The sequence below is a fragment of the Setaria italica genome, chromosome IX (assembly GCF_000263155.2).
Source record: "Setaria italica strain Yugu1 chromosome IX, Setaria_italica_v2.0, whole genome shotgun sequence".
Classification (NCBI taxonomy): Eukaryota; Viridiplantae; Streptophyta; class Magnoliopsida; order Poales; family Poaceae; genus Setaria; species Setaria italica.
In genome coordinates this window covers 34,600,285-34,622,162 of record NC_028458.1, presented here as the reverse complement: position 1 = coordinate 34,622,162, position 21,878 = coordinate 34,600,285, and the positions used below count along the sequence as shown (strand labels likewise).

At 47.4% G+C, this 21,878-nt stretch overlaps 1 protein-coding gene across 1 annotated transcript; it reads right to left on the bottom strand.

Annotated features, from left to right (window-relative positions):
* Positions 1-11,083: 11,083 nt before the first annotated feature.
* LOC101772821 (cysteine-rich receptor-like protein kinase 10) lies at positions 11,084-14,309 on the bottom strand. Its single transcript, XM_004983421.3, has 8 exons — positions 13,453-14,309; positions 13,271-13,378; positions 12,947-13,131; positions 12,574-12,784; positions 12,153-12,393; positions 11,910-12,060; positions 11,550-11,829; positions 11,084-11,202 (listed from the first exon to the last, which is right to left on the bottom strand). The coding sequence occupies exons 1-7, from the start codon at positions 14,249-14,251 to the stop codon at positions 11,554-11,556; spliced, it is 1,971 nt and encodes a 656-aa protein (XP_004983478.1). The 5' UTR covers positions 14,252-14,309; the 3' UTR covers positions 11,084-11,202; positions 11,550-11,553.
* Between the last annotated feature and the right edge of the window lie 7,569 nt (positions 14,310-21,878).

Genomic DNA, 21,878 nt, shown 5'->3' with positions numbered 1-21,878 from the left:
GGAATCGCGACCCGAGCTGGAAGAGCGACCGGTGGGGCCGCAGGTGGAGTGGGGTCCGCTCCCCCTCCTGCGGCTGACCCCGCCGCCGTCCCGACGACCGGCTCCTCAGCGGCCACCTCCGCCGGGGACCTGCGGCCACGCCAGGAACCCCGCCAGTCGCGCTGCGGTGTGACGGCACACACCCAGGATGAGGACGACGTCCGCAGCATCTTCTTAGGCGCCAGCCTAGGGTGACGCCGTGGGGAGAAGTGCTGCAACGTCGACGGTTAGGCATCAAACAGAAACATACGAAAGGAGAAAGAAAGGATGACATGTGGGGAGAATCAACTTACGCCCTCGAAGCGCAGGGACGGCACGCGCGTTTCGACTCCGAGCCGGACGCCGACCCCGGGGCATCCGGCAGTGGCCGCTTGTCTCCACCTCGTTGCCCTCCGCTAGCAGGCACGACGGCGGGGGCAGCCCCCACAGATCCCCGAGGAGCCCCCCGAGCGGACTCCTGGGGGGTGCCCCGCGCTGGACCCGAGACTGCGGCAGGGGCGGGCTCTGAAGGCCCCTGAGGGGCGCTCCGGCACGGCGCCGGGGCGACATCCCTCGCCGGCACCGAGGGAGCACCCCGCGCCTGCTCCTGGGGGATGCCCTGGGACGACCCCGAAGGGGCGCCCCGCGTCCCTCCCTGGGGGAGGTCCTGTGCCGACCCCCGGGGGACGCCCTGCGTCGCCCCCTGGGGAGCGATCCGCACCGGCTCCTGAGGCGCGCGCTGCGCCGACCCCTGAGGAGCGGTCCGCGCAGGCTCCTGGAGCGCGCGCTGCGCTGGCCCCTGAGGCACGGCCCCAGGGCCGGGGGGAGCCGGATCCCGCACGGACGCTCCCGCCGCCGCACCCCCTGCCGCCGTCTGCGGGGGTGCGTCCCGAATCACTAAAGCCCCCGAACGGGGAGCAAACAATTCCACTTCCTCCTCCTCCTCATCTTCTTCTTCTTCTTCTTCTTCTTCTTCCTCGTCGTCGTCATCGTCGGACACGACCACCCCTCTCCGCCGCCGCTGGAGCTCCTTGGCGGCCTTCTTCCGCCTCTTCTCTGTCTCCTTGTCCTTGCGGCGTTTGTCCTTCTCGGCCTAGAGGCGGTTGCGAGCCCTCCGTGCGGCATCCTCCGGCACCAGCGGGAGGGAGTCCGCAACCCGGGTCAGCATGCCCTGCGAAGCAAAAGGAGGATCCACGTCAGAACGACAAGACAATGCGACGGCAGGAAGGAGGAGTAGTGGCCCAAACGCCTTACCAGGTCCACGAAGCCCTGCTCCGGGCGCATAGGTGGATGCCCGGGGATCGGGTAGTCGACGTCCTTGTCCTCCAGCGCCTCCCGGAGCCGTTGCTGGATCTCGGAGGCGGCGAGCGCACCTGTCGCCATGACAGTGCCCTCGGGCGGCATGTCGGGGGTCATGACGCCAAGGGGCCGGACCCGGAGCATCAGCGGCGCCACTCGCCGGGCGTGGTATGCGCCGATGACCCCGGCGCCGGTGAGCCCCTCCCGCTTCAGCTGCCCGATGGCCTGCAGCAGGTCGGAGATCTTCCTCTTCTCCTTCTCCACCAGCCCGTACGCCCACACATCGGGCGCCGCGTCGATGGTGCGGCTGGTGAACGCCGGCAGGGGGGAGATCGGGTAGTTCTTCACGTAGAACCACTGATTGTGCCACCCCTTGTGGGACACCGAGGTCTTCACCGTCATATACTCCTTGGAGCGAGTATGACGGAGGTGGATCCCGGCGCACCCAATCGGCACCGGAGGCGACCGCTGCTGGCTTCCGGCCTTCCCCGCCTTCTGGTACAGGCTCACCGTGAAGAAGTACTTCCACAGCTCGAAGTGGGGCTCGATCCCCAGGAATCCCTCGCACAGCGCGACGAATGCCGCGATATGCTGGATCCCATTGGGGTTGAGGTGCTGGAGCTCGAGCCCGTAGTAGTGGAGGAGCCCGCGGAAGAAACGGCTTGGAGGGGAGGCGAATCCCCGCTCGTGGAAGTGGGCGAAGGAGACGACGTAGCCATCGGGCGGCGATGGGACCTGCTCCGTCCCCGGCAGCCTCCACTCGTCTGCCGCCGTCCTCTCACAGAGGAGCCCCTTTCGCACCAGGCCCTCAGCGCGGTTGGCGGTGAAGTGGGAGGCTCCCCAGGAGGCCATCGCCGAAGAAGGAAGGGGACCGACGGAGGCAAAGACGAAACGCGCAGCGAGGAGCGACGGGAACGAGGCGAACAAGGCAAGCGCAGGAGAGCTAGGAAGGCAAGAAGGCTTGAGCGCGAAAGGAGAGGAACCGGCGCGGCGTGTTTTCTACTTTTATAGGAGGAGTGCTGGGGAAGCCAAATCGACGCCCCGGCCGCCATAAATGCGGCGCCAGGTACGCCCCTGCCACGCCCGTTTCTTTTCGAAGATCGCGCGCACGATCAGCCGCGGAGAAACATCCTATCTTCCTCGATCCGCGGGACGGCGCTTCCATAACTCCACTCCCCGGGCTTCGCGCCCACGACGCTCCCCACGATCGGCCCTGGCACATCAACCGCTCCGCTCCGGTCCAAGGCCCACAGGGAGGTAAGAAAGGGATACGGGGCTGAAAACGCCCCTACGGCCCAATACGGTCCAGGGGTTCGAAAGCTGGCCCAACTCGGGTTCGACAGTTGCCCCAGGACATCCCCGAGCAAGGGGTGAGAAGGGACGGGCCCGCTAGCGGCCAACACCCAGGCGAACAAACGCCAAGGGCGCCCCAACCTCACGTTCGAGTCCCGCTCGGTATAAAGTTCATGGTTTTTCCACGAGGAAAGGCAACGAGCCCTCAGATCCGATCGAACGGATCCGAGAACTATATGAACTAACTGACGGGAAATTGGAGTACGCCACCAGCTTGGCCCAAGCCGGACCCCCCCGAACGGGGACCGGGACTCCACTCGAACTTACCCGTTTGCAGCTCAAACGAGCACCACGGTTCATCCTACGCGGATAACGTGGCCCGGCTCAACCCCTCCGTCCTAGCGAATGGACGCTTGAGGGGCAACGATCGAAAAGTCGACCTAGCCTCCCGATCGGTTTCCGGCAACGAGCAGGAGCTCGGGGGCTAGCCTCGCAAAAAGGCTGCCACACATGTGGTCACAAACTGACAGGTCCTCCCGAGCATGGCGAAAATGAAACAAGTGCGCCATGGTACAGGAACCGATGGCAAACAGTGAAAGAAGCCTCCGGAGGAGCACTCCTGCTCCACCACAGGCTCGGGGGCTACTGTTGGGGGGAAATATTAACGACCCCCTAATACGCAGCTTAAAGAAACAAACATGAGGGCCCAAGCCCACCAAAGCGTGGTCAAATCTCCGCCTCGCCCGACCTAGGCGTCAAGATCGGGAGCGCCCGACCCCCCCTCCGCAAGGCCTCCGCCTCGCCCGACCGTAACCCCGGGGTCGGGAGCGCCCGACCCTATATCACGAAAGTTCCGCCTCGCCCGACCCCGAGCAAAGGAGTCGGGCACGCTGAGGCCCACGGGTCAGAATCCCCCTTGGATACGGTCCGCATAGACAAGACAAATCCTGTGGGATCCCCCGTCGGCCTCACCATAAATACGCCGCAGAGTTGGCAGAGCGCAGGGCGACCGCGCCCCCCACGCAACCCGGCGCAAGTACCCGCGCACGACCATCCTGTGCGAGCTACAGTGCGGGCGGCCAGCCCCTATTCGTCGCAGGGTACTCATGACCTGCGGCGACCAGAGAAAGGGAGGGAGCGGCCCTGCCCTCGGGTCCCGCGCGCCCTCGGGTCCCACGCAAACGGCAGCACAGGCATGAAGCTCCCACCCTCTACAAGCCATCGCCGGAGCAGCGGCATCCACCGTCCTCCCTAACGGACGGCGGGATAATGACGAAACCCCCTCATCATGATCTATCCTGATACCTACGAACATCGAAGTAGCTACCTGCGAAGAGCTGCAACACTTGGCATCCGGCGGCCACCCCTTCCGGCATGCACGACGGCACGCGTTCAGGGTCGGCAGGACGTCGGGCGTCAGGGGCCTCTGCCCTCCTTCCCGCCAGACCTTTTTACCATCTCACTCTTTGCCTTTTACCCGGTCCCAATTGTAACTCCGGCCGGCCCCTTGCGATATAAAAGGAGGAACCTAGAGCCGGGGAGGGGGATCGGGAGATCGAGAGATCAACACTTCTCCCAAGAACACAAAAGTAAAAGAGACCTGGGACCAGTCCCTCTCTCGCCCATCTGTAACCCCCTACTACAGAATCCCCGCGCGGGCAACACGAACATCCTCGATACTGGACGTAGGGCTTCCTTTGCCTGAACCAGTCTAATCCGTGTCTCCCGTGCAACCATCTGAGGCTCACGCGCATAAAAGAAATTCACTAGTCTAAGTCCTGATCCGCTGATCTTGACAACGACAGAAGGCAGGCTAAGTACTGGTTTTTGGGTACTCTCCACAAGATGAGGAATCGTACCTAGAGCAGCACCTACAACATTTACCATGTCAGCTATCGACTACGACTACAATAAACAGACTACAGGCCCTTACCTAGAGCAGTCGCTTGTTTGGCTTTTCCAACATCTACTATGGCCAGCGATCCGCCAGTAGATGATGGTAAAGCAGCGCCTCCTGAGCTCGACGCAGCAGCGGGAACCTCCACCGAACGAATTACGTCTTGAAGCATCGACATAGTAGCTCCAAGACGACCGGCGTCAACCTCGGGTACCTCTTCAACAGTCAAATCCTCCAAGGGAACAGATATTGTAGCCGAGGGATCCGGCACTACCCCTGTCTCTACAGGGATAATCTCCTCTGCATCTCTGCACCAAAAAGTGTCATTACATAATTTTAAGACAACCCAACGTCTTTCAAAACAGACAAGAAAGCTCACTGGGTTGACCGTGGCGGCAGTCGCACACGCTTCTTCTCAGCGACAGGTGGCCGAGTACTAGGAGCCGCGGGAACAGCCGCCGGCACCGTCTTCTCACCAAGATCTACAAAACCAAAGTCAAGACTACAGTACTAGTCAAATGAATACAATCGGAAGGGACAACGCTTACCACTGGCGATCACATTGGACAGCAAGGTACCAGTAGCAAGTACTGGTGACACCTCCTTTGCTGTACCCGCTACTCCAGCAGGCAGCCCCAGGATCGCCTGGTCAGCAATGGGCGGCATGGCAGCCGATGGAGTTGCGCGGTTAACTCGGGGGCTACCCCAGTATCTGTTGATGGTACCCTCTCCGGCACCATGTCAACAGCCACACCACTGACTTCGGGGTCGGTTCCGGCCATTTCTTTAGAAACAGCCTCATCTTCACCAAGTGCCGTATACACAGCCTTCACGAACCAAGACAAGATTCGCTACATCAATAACAAAGCTCAAATTCATCATTAACAGACAAGTTACCGACTACATACCTTGGTACCCCAGGACCTCTCAGGAGTTGAAGCAGACTTCACTGCAGACATCTTCCTTTCCACGAAATGAGCAAGCATCACCGTCTCGGCAGGATGTTCCTCGAACTGCCACGCATTGGGAAACGTGGGGCGCCACTCAAGGATCTCCTTCGGCTGAAGGAGCTTGGCATCAACTAGCGCTTGGACAGCTTCCTCCTTCATCACCGAGTGTTGCCAAGTTACCCCAGGTGGCGGCGGTGCAGTTTGGTTCGTCGGCCCCACCTTCGGCGCCGGCAGCACTAACTCCTTCCCCTTCTTGGATTTGACCTTGCCCATCGCCGGAGCCTTGCCCTGGATCTTCTCGGGTTTCTTGCCCATCTTCTTGGTGCGCATTCGATGGACTCAGCCTCAAGTTAAGAAGGGGCTCCCACTCGGATCTATCTCAAAAAGCGGCAATGGCGGCGGCGGCGGCACTGGCGGCGGCGAAACACCAAGCGAAGGCGCAGAGGAGGAGGAAAAAGGGATCTGATTATCGTACGGTGTAACAGCAACTGAAAGGGGACCTTCCAGTTTTATCTCCGCCAGCTCCGGTCAGTTGCGCAACGGACAGATTAGTCGCGTATTAATCGCCTTAAACACCCAACGACTACTCTATTCAACGAACTGCTGACCACTTCAATGACAGAAATCGCCTAAGTGCTCGGGGGCTGCGGGTACTGTATCCGTTGATCAGTTTTTTCTTTTCCCAAGATCTCCCAGGGTAAAATGGACAAAAGCTAGTTTGACCCTAAGCCTGACTCTTCGACTCAACCTAAGGCTCGGGGGCTACTCCATATGGAGTGTGATTGACATCGCACTAACATATAAAAATTACTCGAGACGGAAACAACTCGGAGAAGCAAAAAGAGTACCTTCCAGCCACGCGACAGTACTCGTGCACTTCAATCTACAACCTCTACGACCAAGCTACTCGGATGGTGCCTGCAGTACCCAAGACTGTGGCGCACGACTACAAAGTACTCGGGGGCTTGTCGAGCATACACCCCAGGTCCACGAGTAGGCCTTGGACGGCCCACCAAGGGACGTACTCGGACAAGATCAGAACAAGGATAGGCGTATCCTTCTCGGACTAGTCTTGTATGTTTATGGAAAACTACTCGGGCCAATACCAAGTAGAACTCTGTAATAGTACCCGACTAGGACTCAGACTTGTAACTCTGCCCTCCTGCGTATATAAGGCCGGGCAGGGACCCCCCTCAGACACATCCCTAAAGACCAGAACATACATCAATACAAACCAATACACAAGACGTAGGGTATTACGCGATCTAGCGGCCCGAACCTGTCTAAATCGTGTTCCTTGCGTCACCATTGATTCCTTGATTCTCGACGACCCTTACCGCATAAAAGACTACCTAGGGTACCCCCTAGGCGGGTTGCCGGTCTAAAACACCGACAGCGGCCACCTCTCCCTCAGATCCAGCGGCGGCAACCGGTAGCGGTGGCTGAGCAGCGTAAGTACGCCCCCTCCCTCTCTTCGATGTGGGGCTCAGGTGCTGTGCGGCCGGGGCTCCGGCGCTCGGGCGGATGGCGGCGGGGTGTGGCCGGGGCTCCAGCGCTATGGCGGATTTCTTTCTTTTTATTTTTTAATACCCCTTTAGCACCGGTTATTTGACCCGGTACTAAAGACCCTCTCTTTAGTACCGAAGTAGCAATACCGGTTGCACAACCGGTACTAAGGGGGGTTAGGAATCAGTACTGAAGGCGCTTGATCACGTACACGGAATAGGGAAAGAAACGTTCGTTCACCGGTAGTTGTTGGTCTGTTGCTTTCAGCAGTATCAGTCAGTCAATACCATTATTTGAAACCGTCAAGCACCGCATTTCTTGAATGTGTAATGAATTATTCACGAGGTCTTCAACAGGTCCCGGCCGGCAAGATCATAGAATAGGTACTAGCTCTTACTATGTTCCAAGTTTGTGGAAATTGAAGGAAAGAAACGTTCCATGTCACCATGTGTTGTTTTGCTAGATGCTTGCTTGCTGTTTTGCTCTTTTCGATCTTGGTCACTATCACGTACGTGGAATAGAGAAAGAAACGTTTTATGCACCAGTAGTTGTCGGTCTGTTGCTTTCAGCAATATCAGTCAGTCAATACCATAATGTGAAACCATCAAGCACGGCATTTCTTGAATATAAAATGAATTGTTCACTTGGTCCTTCACAGGTCAAGGCCGGCAATATCATAGGATAGGTACTGGCTTGGTTGGGCTGTGGCTTTTGAAAAAACTGCTGTGAGCTGTGGGATATGGAAAAGCAGCTGTGAGAAAGCAACTATGGGAAAAGCAGGAGACCATTTGGTTCGAACAACTGTGAAACTGTAGGCTGTGTAAAAAATACCTGTAATGCCCCTAAAGGAGGGTCCGTTTATATACAAATTGCTCGTAACAAAATAATGTGTTGACTAATTCGTATGTATACATGAAAAAAAATTCCTATATTTTTCATACATCAAAGTGATTGGTCCACATAAATAGAACAATATCCATCAAAACAGTCTCGTGCCACTTGTATGTTGTGCTAAGTTTGCCATTTCAACTCTGAAAATAGTGTTAAGTAGCCAACTTTAGCTCAAAGTTTAGAAAATTTCTACAAAAGAGTGTTGGACTATAACATGCAAAATGGAATGTATAACATGAGGTTAACTAGTTTCAGTAGTTGTTGGACAAATAAAATTTGGTTTTAATATTTAGATTGGAGCTCAAAAAATGAAGTTTGCACTGTTTCAAACTCTGACGGTTAAACTGATGGACAAGTTCTGCAGGTTCAGCCAGGGCTCTTGTTTTGTACTAAAGTTCATAAATCTTTATCTCCAAATCCTTCGATCGTTGGAACAAAAGTGCTATCTATCACTTGTAGCTCATCGTATCAGCAACAATTTTGGTTAAAGGCTTGGGATGAATTGATGGACGGTTTGGTCGAATTTTATCACAGAACAGGTCGGTTTTCCAACCAAATCTCATGGCGTTGGCCGACTCCGGCAGCTTCATGTTTGTGAGCGTGGTGAATCCATCGCTGTCACCGGTGCAGTTGAGCTTGGTCCGGCGCCTGCAGCCACCGGAGCCATCCTGGAGCACGCACTCGGCCTCCCGCTCTCCCTCGTGCCTCCTCCTCCTTTTGCCCACTAATGACGCCGCACGCCTCCCGCTCTCCCTCGTGCCTGACGCCGCCAACGCGCTCCTGAAGCTCAAGTCCGGGATCAACGACGACGGCGACGCGCTCAGCAGCTGGTCCCCCGGTACGAGCCCTTGCAGCGGCGGCGACTCCAAATGGGCTGGTGTCATGTGCGAGAAGGGCGCCGTGCACGGCCTGCAGCTCAAGGGGATGAGCCTCTCCGGCGCGCACCCGGGGACTCTGGCGCTACAGCTGGCACCACAGCAGCAGAGCTCGATGAGGCGGCCACCAAGCTGCAGAAGATCTACAAGGGTCACCTCATGTGCCGGAGCCTCGCCGACGGTGCCATCATCACTGGAGCCTACGCCCGCGGTAGCACCCTTGCCCCATGGCGGAGCCCGTGCCCGGCGGCGGTGCGACGGTCGGGCTTGTCGGCTTCTCTCACGCACGACAGAAAACGACGAAGGAAAAGAAAAAACGAAGCGATATGTTCATAACCAGTGGCAGGTGGGTAATTTTTTGCTCCAAAAGCACTGGAAAGCAGGGGGGAATGTGCTTTTGGTTTTGTACTGAGCAAAAGCAGCTTTTGAGCAAAAGCAGCTTTTGAGCAAAAGCACCTATGGCTTTTAGGTCCTTTGGTTGACTTTTGGCTTTTACAAAAGCTTTTGTAAAAGAAGGTTGAAAGCCTAATCAAGGTACCCTTACTACATTCCAAGCCTGTGGAAATTAATAAAGAAAGAAACGTTCCAAGTCACCATATGTTGCTTTCAACACTAAAGTAAGTCAACACCTTACTTTCAAACCATCAATCACGCGGGCACGGCATCGGCATTTGTCTTGGTATTCCACTGGTTTGGCCGGCAACATAGAATAGCTCTTCCGATTAGGTAAAAGGTCACTCACTTCCATCTTTGATTATTAAGTTGACAAATTCTTCCATGATCTCATTGCAATCTTGCCTGTGCAGAGTGAAGTGTGCGCTACCTAGTTGAACACCCCAATATCGTTACCTCGAAGTGGATTCCTTCTGCTCATGACCAATACGCGCTGCAAACAGGCCATTCAAAGTGTATTTTGTCGAGTGGTGTGGCATGTTTGTTAAGATGCTTGATGTTGGTTTGCTATTTTTTCCATTTTATTTATTGCTTAATATGTGCTTTTATTTTTTTTAAATATAATCGGCAATTTTCCTGCCTGATTCGTTTCAAAAATGAAAAGTGTATTTTATTCTCAGGCGACAACTATACCCTTTACCCTTTAGTTGCCATTTACCAAGTAGATAGTATCGGTGCTGCCTGTAACACCCCCGTTGAAAATATGTTCATGGCCTCACTCCCACATGAATTGAACATATGTATATCACCTATTTTAAACTTTAATCCTCCTTTGTTTTAAGCGGCAAGAATTATAAGTCGGTTCTCACAATTAATTTGGTAGGCATTTAAAAATGTGCAATCGAACCTAACACGGGTGTTCAGATACACCTCCTAAAGTTTAGTACCCGTCACATCGGATGTTTGGATACTAATTAGGAGTATTAAATATAGACTATTTACAAAACCCATTGCACAGATGGAGTCTAATTCGCGAGACGAATCTATTAAGCCTAATTAGTCCATGATTTGACAATGTGCTGCTACAGTAACATGTGCTAATCATGGATTAATTAGGCTCAATAGATTCGTCTTGCGAATTAGTATAGGGGTTCTTCAATTAGTTTTATAATTAGCTCATATTTAGTCCTTCTAATTATCATCCGAACATTCGATGTGACACTCCTCAAGTTTAGTACCTCGTATCCAAACACCTCTAAGTTAAGCAATCAAGGTGGGGGGCTAATTCCATCAGAGCACATGAGCCACAACGCGTTAAATACTTATTGACCAGGGCACTACACCGTTACAACAAGGAGGGCACATATGAGCAGAGCAGTACGCTTGTTTTATTGCAGGTCATCAATCATCATCACTTGGAACAGAAATTTGTTGGCTTATCCTGAATCAAACTTTGAGACCCTTAACCACCAGAATTGAATAGCCCAATGGTACGGTATCACCTGGAAGTCTCGTGCTCATTAAATGCCGACATCCACACTCTTCAGTTTGAATTTTTGAAACTTTTATTTGGAAGTCATGGGCACCAAAGCTTTGGATTTATTAACAATTCAATAATAAATACTTTTGATTAATCAATACTCCATTGGAGAAAAAATGCAATCTAAGCATATTATTGTACTTTGGTATTTTGTTTTTCATTTAGCCTGCTGACATCTAACCTTTACGGATCAAAATCACCATGTTTCACAGAAAGTATAAGAGATTAAAACCTACTGTGGTAGGAAAACGCCCTTCATCATGCTAAACTTATTCCATTTATGTTACAGTAAAAGTAACATATTACTAGATGCACATAATTAAGGCTAGGTATTAATATGCAAAAAAGTTAAATCTAGGTAAAATAGCTAATTTTACACTCCAACTTGGACGCCACTTCCCTACTCTCGAAAGTGCATATATAATTGAAACACCACTTGCCATAGGAAAAAGAAACAATGCATTATACAATAGTTACTGTCGTTAGTAAAAACCACATGCCAGAAGGATAAAAAGTCTAGGATTGCCATTGGTGGCAGATACAGGGGCGTTTGGTTCCCTTTGATTATTTTTAAGTAAGTGTCACATCAATGTTTAGATACTAATTAGGAGTATTAAACGTAGGCTATTTACAAAACCCATTACATAAGTGGAGGCTAAACAACGAGACAAACCTATTAAGCCTAATTAATCCATCATTAGCAAATGTTTACTGTAGCAACACATTGTCAAATCATGGACTAATTAGGCTTAATAGATTCGTCTCGCCGTTTAGCCTCCACTTATGTAATGGATTTTGTAAATAGTCTACGTTTAATTCTCCTAATTAGTATCTAAACATTCGATGTGACGGGTGCTTAAAAATAAGCAAACTAACCAAACCAGGCCATAATCACATCATTGATACTGTATATGAGTGAGTGGTGGCTGTCTCTTCATTTCCCACCCTGACATTATAATATGCTGGCTGCCTAGGCTCGCCCAGGATGGTAGTCTCACTGTTTAGCATTGAAACAACATCTGCCATGGTTGGTCGATCATCCGCATTCTCTTGAACACACAATAATGCAATGTTAACGCACCGCATCATTTCTGCCGAGTGACTCTTGGGAACCAAAGATGCATCAATAAGATCAATCCACTTTTTCTCTTCCCATAATTGCCATGCCTGTACGCAATTTCGTTACACATTGTAAGTTTGGTAGCAAATAAACAAAACAACCACCAACTTTGTATCTTTAAACTCACATATCCAATGAGATTGATGAAATCGCCACATTGATTGCTACCAGAATTCCGTTTTCCGCTAAGGATCTCAAGAACAAGAACACCAAAGCTGAATACATCAGACTTGATAGAGAAAATGCCCTCCGAAGCATACTCAGGAGCCATGTAGCCACTACAATGGTAGGCAAAATATGGCAATATTAGTGCATGTGATTGACTTGCAATATAAATATTGATAAGTGGATTTATTTCTATGGAACTTACTATGTACCAACCACTCTTCTTGTAGTGTTTGCTTGAGTGTTATTTGAGCTGAATATTTTTGCTAGCCCAAAATCTGAAATTTTTGGATTCATCTCGCTGTCCAGGAGAATGTTGCTTGGCTTAAGATCTCGATGTATGACACGCAACCGAGAATGTTTATGTAGGTAAAGAAGCCCATGTGCTGTTCCCTCAACTATTGCTAGAAGTTTGGGCCAATCCAGTAAAAGTCTTTTATTTTCATCTGCACATAAATTACATATTACTAGAAAACCTGGAAAATAATCAAAAGTTGTATACCTCAATTACATAAGAATAAAACTATACTCATGGAGATGATAGGAAAAAAACTTGAGTAACCTTTTGCTATTCGAGTGTGTTGACAAACAGTAGCTAAACAAAATTAAGAAATGCAAATGCATACCAAAGATGAAGAAATCCAAGCTTTTGTTTGGCAAGTATTCATAGACCAATATTTTCTCATGTTCTTGGGAGCAACATCCCAGGAGCCTAACCAAATTCCTGTGTTGGAGTTTGGCTATGAGCTGGACTTCATTTTTGAACTCTGTGAAACCTTGCCCTGAATGTGAAGCGAGTCTCTTGACTGCTACCTCCGATCCGTTAGCAAACTGACCCTGAGAAAACAGAATGTTTGTTTTTTGAAGCAATGAGAAAAAAAGAATGTTCGCAATTACAGTGATTCTGCTCTGTTTCTTGTGTTAGTGGTATCACGTTTAGTCAGCTAAATAATTCCCAATAAAAGATACTGATAGTCTGATATTTCCGAATTGGTTTACCTTGTAGACAGCGCCAAAGCCACCTTGTCCAAGTTTGTTTTCTTCTGAAAAATGATTTGTTGCCTCCAGCACCTGCTCAAAGTCGAAGACCGAGAACTCTGAGTTCTTCCCATCCCAAACTAGTTCTTCATCTCCGTCCAAGTCCTGAGTACGCCTTGATCCTGCTTGTAACCTCATCGCTTTGCCTGAATATATGCAGATGACAATCTCTGTTTTATGAATGTTTGGTCATATCTTCTAAATGAACATATACTATTCATTGGAAGTTTGGAACTAATTTATTTAAACATGAGTCAACACCGTCTCAGCAACTAATTCACATACCTTTCCTGTACCTTCTGAACCAAGGCGAGCAGAAGATGAAGCAGAGAAACGCTGCTACCGCTAGAGGAACTACAGCAATCGGAATTGCCCACAGCTTGCTCATATGCCCTGATCACAACATGCCCATTAAGCTTCGATTGGTAAATACGGAGTACTAGTATGTTTGAGCTCATAGAACTTACTCTTGTGTTTCCCTTCTGTAGTCGGAGTCGGAGCTGGTGCCTGCGCCGATGACGGCCCAAGGCGAAGCATGGGTTGGCTCTCGTAGAACAGATACGTCTCATACCTGAAATAACACCGTATGACATGGACCTGCCCACCCATCCGCAGGGCCATAGTGGAGTTGACCGTGCCGAGGAGACGCTGGAGGCACGCCTGGCAGTCGCCGGCGGACAGGTCCGGCGTGCACTGCGCCAGGGAGTACACCGGCGGAAACGTCGTGCCAGTGTCGACGACGCCCGTGGCGAACCGCCTCGGCGCTGCGCTGGCCGCCCTTTGTACCGTCTCTACTAGCAGTTCGTGGATAAGGCCGACGGTGAGCCGGACATCGTCGGCGTCGCCGGTGAAGTTCTTGACGTTCCATAGCGTGAATGGCGCGTCGTCGCCGTTCGCTGCCGTGGTGTTGGAGGGCGCGAGGAAGTCGTCGACATTGTACACGAGGATGCAGACGCCGCCGAAATAGGAGACGGCCGTGTAGCACTTCTGCTGCGGCGGCAGCGTCGAGTTGATTTTGCCGAACGTGTCGGCGACGCACTCGCCGCAGGCGGTGTCGTTGAGGACGTCGCCGCGGCAGAGCGCGAGCGCGTAGACGACGTCGGGCGCTTGGCCGAAGGTGGTGGTGGCGAAGTGCAAGGGGGAAGAGGAGGTGTTCTTCGGGAGGGTGGCGGCGACTTGTTTAATGTTGTCGCAGACATCGGCGGCCGCCGGCGATGGGGTGAGGCCGCCGAGAACAAGGAGCAGGACGCCGGCAACGACGTTCATGACGGCTAGGCTAACCTCACGTGTAACGTGTTTCTTTTTCCTTTTCCCTTCAGCCCAGATTGTCATGCCCAGTCTTATCTATCGCCAGTTGCTTTCGGTAGTTAAATGTTTGAAACCATCAATCACGCAAGCTTAATTAAATTTTAATATCTTGAATCATTCACTAGGCAAAATAGTCTGCTTAGTGCTCTGCTATTTCTCTAAGATAAAAAAATTGATGTTAATCGGTCCTTATCCTTAGATGAATTCATCCTTTTAGCAACTGAGCTAATGTTCATTAACAACCAGTTAAAATACCGCCTAAAATGCTAGGCCAGCTAACTATAAATTGTTTTACAGCACAGTCTCGGCTGCCTAACTTCGTTGTCCTGACCAATTTCCTAGGATGGGAGGAGATAAATGTAATAACCGGGTGTCAATTTCAGTGGAAACAAAAGGTATCAGCAATTTCCGGTAGCCGTCTTGACTCCGGCACTCATGATTATAAAGAAAGGATGTGAAGTAGCCCATCAACTACTCAAGTGCTTGTCTCTATGGTTCTGGGATTCGGTCCGAAATGACCGAATTTAAATAAAATTCACCCATTTCGGTTAGGATCGAAACGAAACCGAAATGACAAAATAATTCGAACAAAAGTAGAATTTTTCCATCATCATGAAGATCTATACAACCCCATATACCCTTCTAGCTATAAAGATATGAATAAACTTTAGTTATATAACTCTTTTAGCCTCTTCAACTTTGTAACAACTGATGAACGTAGAAACATCATGTTTTCGCCATCTTTCTCCTAAGCTCCTCACAATATCTCCCTAGTTCTCTCCCACTATCTTCTCTAGGAGTACTCAATTCCAAATCTCCATTAATTGTAGCCAAATTTCATATAAAAATGAATTTGTTGACCGGTCAAACAACCGAATATTCGAAATTCACCCATCTCAGTTGGAGCGAAATTTTTCGCATTTCGAATCCTAGAACCTTGGTCTCTAGCACCCCTGCCATCCCAGAACCTTGGTCTCTAGCACCCCTGCCTGCCGGCCGGCCGGGACAATAAGGTCACCGTCAACCACGACTGACTAGCAGTAGACTAATGGTTGATTCCACAAGCCTCTCCTTGAGAAGTATAATTTTAAGACCAACACTTGCAGAAAGCGTGTGTCCAGATGTGCAACTAGCTCATTGCCGCAGTAACTGAAAAGTGGTAAAAATCTAAACGACGTCAAGTGGTTCACTTTTACTGTGTAACCATCAATCGTGATGATTGAAACCTCCAGGTAGTTGAGTGCATAGTACTAATAGAGAGAAATCTTTCCTGTCACTTGGTAACTAGCTAATACAGAAATTTCTTACTGCTACATTGAAACGATTAATTGTTTTGAAGGAACTACGGCCGGTAAGAAACCAACCTGAACAATTGTATTAATACGTGAGGCTGTTAGTGCAACACAAGACCGACCAACACAGATGGATTACATTACATGAGGGTATGAGACCCAAGCATCTTGAAACTGAAAGATAAAAATGAACCGCAAAAAGGCGAGGTAACTCCTTGGAGTGATATTAGCCCCTGAAAGGAACCAATCAGTCTTAAGTAACCAATTGGAGGATGACAACTGCCAATCGCCAATGAGCACCACTCCAAACATCGTGCTTGCTAGCATCACAAAGATCATTGTGCTCCCACACATCCCTTGTCGCGCACCGCATGGCCGTCATCTTCCTCTTCCAACAAAGGTGTAAGGAATATGTGCTCGTATAGTCTAAGAGGGGGAGAGGGTGAATTAGGTAATCTTAAAAGTTAAACATGTGCCTTCTATTAATTGTATGAATATAAACTAGATCATATCTGGATATGAATTTAAGGTTGTTCTAGTGTGAAACTTCCACTCACAAAGAGTTTTGCAATCTAGAACTAATCCTAGCAAGAACTACTCTAATAAAATAAGGCGTTAAAGTTGCTAGTATAAAATGCGGAAATGTAAACGAGTGGGTTATTAGAAAGAATGCAAACTCATCATGACGATTTATTCTATGGCCAATGCCACCTACTAGTTCATATTGAAGCTCCACCAAGGATATGCTCTCAGTCACTAAGTCTCTTCCGGTTGAAGTCTTGGGCTTGACACAAAGACTCTCGCCAATACGAATGAGAAGCTTTCCACAAAGGCAAGACTCACCACTCTCTTTCTTCCAGTCACATTGGTACTATCTCACTACAACAACAACCCCCTGTAGATACGCTTTATTTTCTTCTAAGCTACGCTTTAATTCATCTCTAGTATAGTGTAGATATGTTTTAGTAAAGCGTGTCTGGAACGTCTCCGTATGGACCATATCCGGATTTGTAGATAAGATTTATTAAGCATGTCTACAAACAATAAGACGCTTTGTAAATACACTAGATGCATGTCTACACATATAAACACGCTTTACTAGACACATTTACATTACGCTAGATGCATGTCTACACATATAAACACGCTTTACTAGACACATTTACATTACACATCTACCAATGTAGACATGCTGTATTACGCATCTACCGATGTAGACACGCTGTATGTAGACATTTTATTTTGTATGAAGATACATAGATACGCTTTTACAAATACATCAATATACATGTCTGCTTTGTATTTTGGATTGTTTAGAAACATATATGCTATTTTATAGATACATTAGCACACTGTGGTTTTGGTTAAAACTCGGAGAGACCTCTTGCACAAATTAAATTTGACAAACATAGAGATTTGTAGTAAAATATTTCTGTAAGGATCAACAAAGAAAATAAAGCTGTTACACTTAGCAGAAGCAGCAAATATATATTCAGGCAAGTGCAGTAGTAAATACAATAAAACATCCATAGAAAGAAGTGTATACACAGTGCAAATTCAATACAGGTTTGCATGAACTTTTCTATCAAGTAGCATAAATCTATCTAGAAGCTATCCCTCGGTATGCATAAGTTTTTTTGACATAGAAAGTAGTAGGTTAGCTGAAGCATCTCCATATCTTCAGTCGTGAGAACCCTTTGTTTTGTCTACAAAATAATATTCAAAAAAAGAAAGGAGGTGATGGCATTCGAAAGATAATAAAAAAATCAACATAGCAAACTTTGTTGGAACAATTGAAGAATGTCTCACCAAGTTGTTATGGACATTTAGGCACTGAACCCCTAGGTCTTTTCACCTAAAAACATGTGGATCCCACTTAAATCAGTAAAAGTTTTTTGCAATTACGACAATTGGAATGTACATTATCAGTATGGAGATAAACTTACACGTGATCGAGGCCAAGCAATAACATAGCCTATGGCATCTCTTACTGTGCAAATATTGTCATATGGTCTAGGCAAATCCTCATCCCCAATGTCACTAACAATGTGAACAGCAACAGCGACATATTCATACCCAAGCATGTTTCCTCCAACCACATGTGTGCTATCAGTGGTCACTAAGTTTCCTTTGGCCACAGGTTTGTTTTCATGCCTTAGTGACATCAAATAGACTTGCTTTTGATCCTACCATTGGAAGAAATTGTGTACTATTATATCTGAACATGTAACCATGTTTATTTCAGATAAGAACAAAGTAAAGACAAACATACAGATACTGGACGGCTATGATCCGCTACTTTTTTGTTATGAGATCCCTGTAATAGAAGTATTTTTAATCAACAATAGGTAACTTTGCTCAAGTAACCTCAGTCATACGGTCTATAGGAAGCAGTGTTGCAACATTAAGTAATTTGAAGTCATAGCTTGGACATACCTGTCTTAATTTTTTTAGGTACTCACGTGGTAAAGCTAAACCTGCATAGCCCTTATTCCCTTGATTATGATTCTCAATATGCACCCGCTGCAATTGAAGTTAAGATCAATTGCATTCTTTTTATAACAAATGCTATAACAAAATAATTGGCATTGTCTATACCATGGTAGAATGTTTTGTAACATACCTTTGCAATCATGCCCTCATGTCGTGAAGATAAATTGGCATAACCCTCATTGGTTTTAGTAGCTTTAGCATTATTCTGCAGACATGATGGTTGCATCTTGTAATTAACCATAGTTTCAAAACAATAACAATATCTTACATTCAACACCTGTTAATAAAATATAAAAGAAATAAACACTGCATCACCTGCACTGTAGTTTTGGGAGGCTGAGCATTAGCACTAGATTCTTCAAGGTTGTCGTCAGAATGATGCTCATCACTACCATTAGAATCACACTGAATATCATTATCGTACAATCTTTCAACCTGAAAAAAAGAGAAGACATGAAACAAGGACACATAGTGCAGCAATATGTTTCGGTCATCTATGATAAAAGGAAAGAAAAAGCCCAAGTGCTTACTACATCATTTTGTGGTGCCACCATTTCATTTACTACATCATTTTGTGATGCCACCATTTCATTTACCCAACACTCTCCTGGAAACATTCATTCCAAGAAAGCATGTATGCGGTCCACCTTATCGCTCATGTGTTCCATCTTATTTTGCACTCCTTTTATTTCAGAGTGATTGACTTCATTCGCAGATTGCTCAACAAAAGCTAGACCTTGAGAGACCTTTACTTGGCTCCAATACTTATTATCATAGTACCCACGTGGTTTTTACTCCTTAGCAATGACATTACCAAACACCTCATCATAATCTTCAGCTGAAATATTGCCATTTTTCTGCTCTTTCCGTTTTGCTAGTTCATCAAAAGACTTATCCTGTTGAAATGAGCATATTCAGAGGTATATCAACATTAAAAAATTGATTTTAGATTCAATGCAAATCATAAGAAAGGAAAAGTACCATTATTATTTGTACATTATATCTGCCATCCTTTTTCATATGAGCTTTATCCCATAATTCAATCCTGTGGACCTTTCCCTTCTTTTGTTCTTCCTACAAAACAAGGTAAATTGGATGTTCCAATAATTTGTCACTTAGAAGAACCTCATGAGTTGTCAGATAAAAAAATGTACAAGAGAGCATGCATCACCATCTCTTTTTTCAGTCTGGCATGGCTTTTTCTTCCGGTTGTGTGTGGATTCTTCTGTTCATTTGCACACCGAGAATTTGTTCTACATAATTGCTGCAAATACAGTAAATAGAATCTGTAATATTTATATATCAGGTATTGGAACTATATCTTTGTGGTAGATAATGAGGCCCACCTTGTGCTTTTCTTCACACCATATTCCAACAAGAGCACTCCATTGATGTTCATTGACATTTTCTAGCGTATCTTTCATGATTGCATCCAGGGATCTTTCTTGAGGATTGAAATACTGTTTCTTCAACTTAGATTTGAATGATCGCCATCTGCTCTTAACAGTTCGTAGGACCCAGTCCCTTGTAAGCTGTATTGTTTCAGCAGGATAAACAAATTTGTCCTTCAACAAAAATAACTTATTGTTAGCACTTAGACCTGTATCAAATATGAAAATCACAATGTCAATAGGAATTTACCTCAACATCTCTAATTATGCTCTGCTTATAGCCACGAAATAGTTTACTGTCCCATCTTTCAATGTGCAATGGTGCAAAGCTTGGTTTCATTGCTAGATCTCCAAGGTACTGACCAAAAATAGAAGCTGATCTTTCATTTGGAACACCATTTTCATCCGTCCCCACAATTACCTTTCCTCCACGTGACTGCAACAAATCTGAAACTCTGAAATCCCCTAGAATTTGTCGCACCTCTCCATTTGGCCCTAACATGTGAAACATATTGTACGATCGTTAAATCCAAATCATTATGAAAAGGTAGATGTTTGTGACAAAATATGTTGAAATTATAGATCATCTTGATTGGCCTTGCAGGATGCTTGGGCAACCCAGGTAAAACATTATCAATCTCTGGAGGTCCCTGTAAACTGTCCTCATTGACCTGCTTATTGCCTGCATTATTCCCTTGCACAGGTGCTGCATCCTGAATGTCAAGGTTCAAGTTTTGAAGTCGTCGAGGCCTTCTTGCCATAATTTCTTTGGTAAAGGAAAACAATAGCGAATGAGTAGTGGATCAGTGATAGTTGAAATTGTGTACCATAAAAGCACTGTAAAGAACTGGAGCAATCAATAGATTGTTTTTCTCATCTATTTGCATAGAAGAACACCTCACATGGTAAAAACATGGCACTAGAAGAGGATCGGGGGAATAAATTATATAGATAAAATGCTGGCAAGGGAAAACAATTTTAAGGAAACAATGTGGCTTGTTTAAATCCCCTCACTGTTCCAGGCTTCCAGCTGTATGATGGTGGAAAAAGAATATCACCCTCGCTCTAAATTCTGGAACAACAAACTAATGAACCTAACTAAAGGACGATCTGATCTGAACTACTTGAGCAGACTCGTTAGTTAAATAAAAAACTATCACATCCAGGCGGAGGTGGGAATCACTGTGGGTTGTCTGGAAGTCTGGATCGCGCGGATGTGGGTTGAGGGGATCCCCATCGCCTCCATGACTTTCCCAAAATCCCTCCTGCACGCTGCATTCTACAAACCTTGATAGGACATTGGGAGTCTGATCCGCAACCCTAGATTGATTTTTAACACGAGAAGAGAGGAGGAGGAGATGGAAATTGAGATCACCTGCACATGGAGAAGATACAGCTGAAGAGAGCGCACGAGTTGGGAGGTGGGGGTTGGAGGAGAGATGGAGGGGCGCCGGATGTGTGAGGAATTATATTGGGTCCTTGTGCACTCCAAATAAAAAGCGGGAGCAAAAGAAAAAAGAGGCGGCAAGTGAAAAAAACAAAAATGGGAAGATAACTGATGATAAAAAAGAGGCGGCAAACGTAAAAATGAGGTGGGCTAAAATTAAAGGTCAATATGGAGAAACAACATCACCAGGCCATAGCATCGTTGGTATCTTGCTCCTCAGTTAGCAACGCCTTTGACTTCTCGAGAAGAACAGACTCCTTCGGTGAGGAGCAAGACGATGGCATGAGCTCGCCGCGCGCCAACGTCTCCACCGTCGATCTCATCTTGTTGCGGTGGTCGAGCTCGTCGCGCATCACCCATTCGCCCCCACGCCGCTGCGGTTCTTGCTGGAGATTGGAAGGGGGAAGAAGAGTCTAGAGTTCAGATGAGAAAGGAATGGATAAGGATAATAGGAAGCGGTAGATGGATGGATACGGACGAGGGTGGCGTTCCCATCTGAATTTTTTCTCGGCTCGGACGGCTGTATATAGTCTAGCTGCGGCTAGGGAACGGCTGAGCCGCTGCTACAGCGGCTGCAACCTGCACTGTCACAAATTTTTTTACACAGAAAATAAGGCTGGGCATGTATTTGGAAGCAGCTGGCTGGGCAGCCGAGCCGACAAATTTTTTTTTACACAGCGGCTGTGCTGTTTAGCTGCAGCTAAGCATAAGCGAGCAAGGGTTTTAAAATCTACTATTATCATCCTTTTTCATTTTGTTTTTTATTTGTTTTATACTGAAAAAAGTATGGGACTTCATTTTATTCATTTTATTTTTACTAGAGGCAGACATGGTTTTCTTAATGAACTACAATTTTTGTCTTGAAATCCTGTAATAAGTAGATCCTCTTAGATTGCACTATTAAACTTTGGGCCTAATTTGCAGTATCAATACATCCATAAACCTTAAACTTTTCTAATTTT

Bases quoted from the DNA above. Each gene is read 5' to 3' on its own strand.
- LOC101772821 (XM_004983421.3), bottom strand. From the start codon at position 14,251: ATGAACGTCGTTGCCGGCGTCCTGCTCCTTGTTCTCGGCGGCCTCACC. The intron at 13,379-13,452 runs GTAAGTTCTATG...TGTTGTGATCAG, and splicing joins TACAGAAGGGAAACACAAGA to GGCATATGAGCAAGCTGTGG. The intron at 12,061-12,152 runs GTAAGTTCCATA...CTACCATTGTAG, and splicing joins AGAAGAGTGGTTGGTACATA to TGGCTACATGGCTCCTGAGT.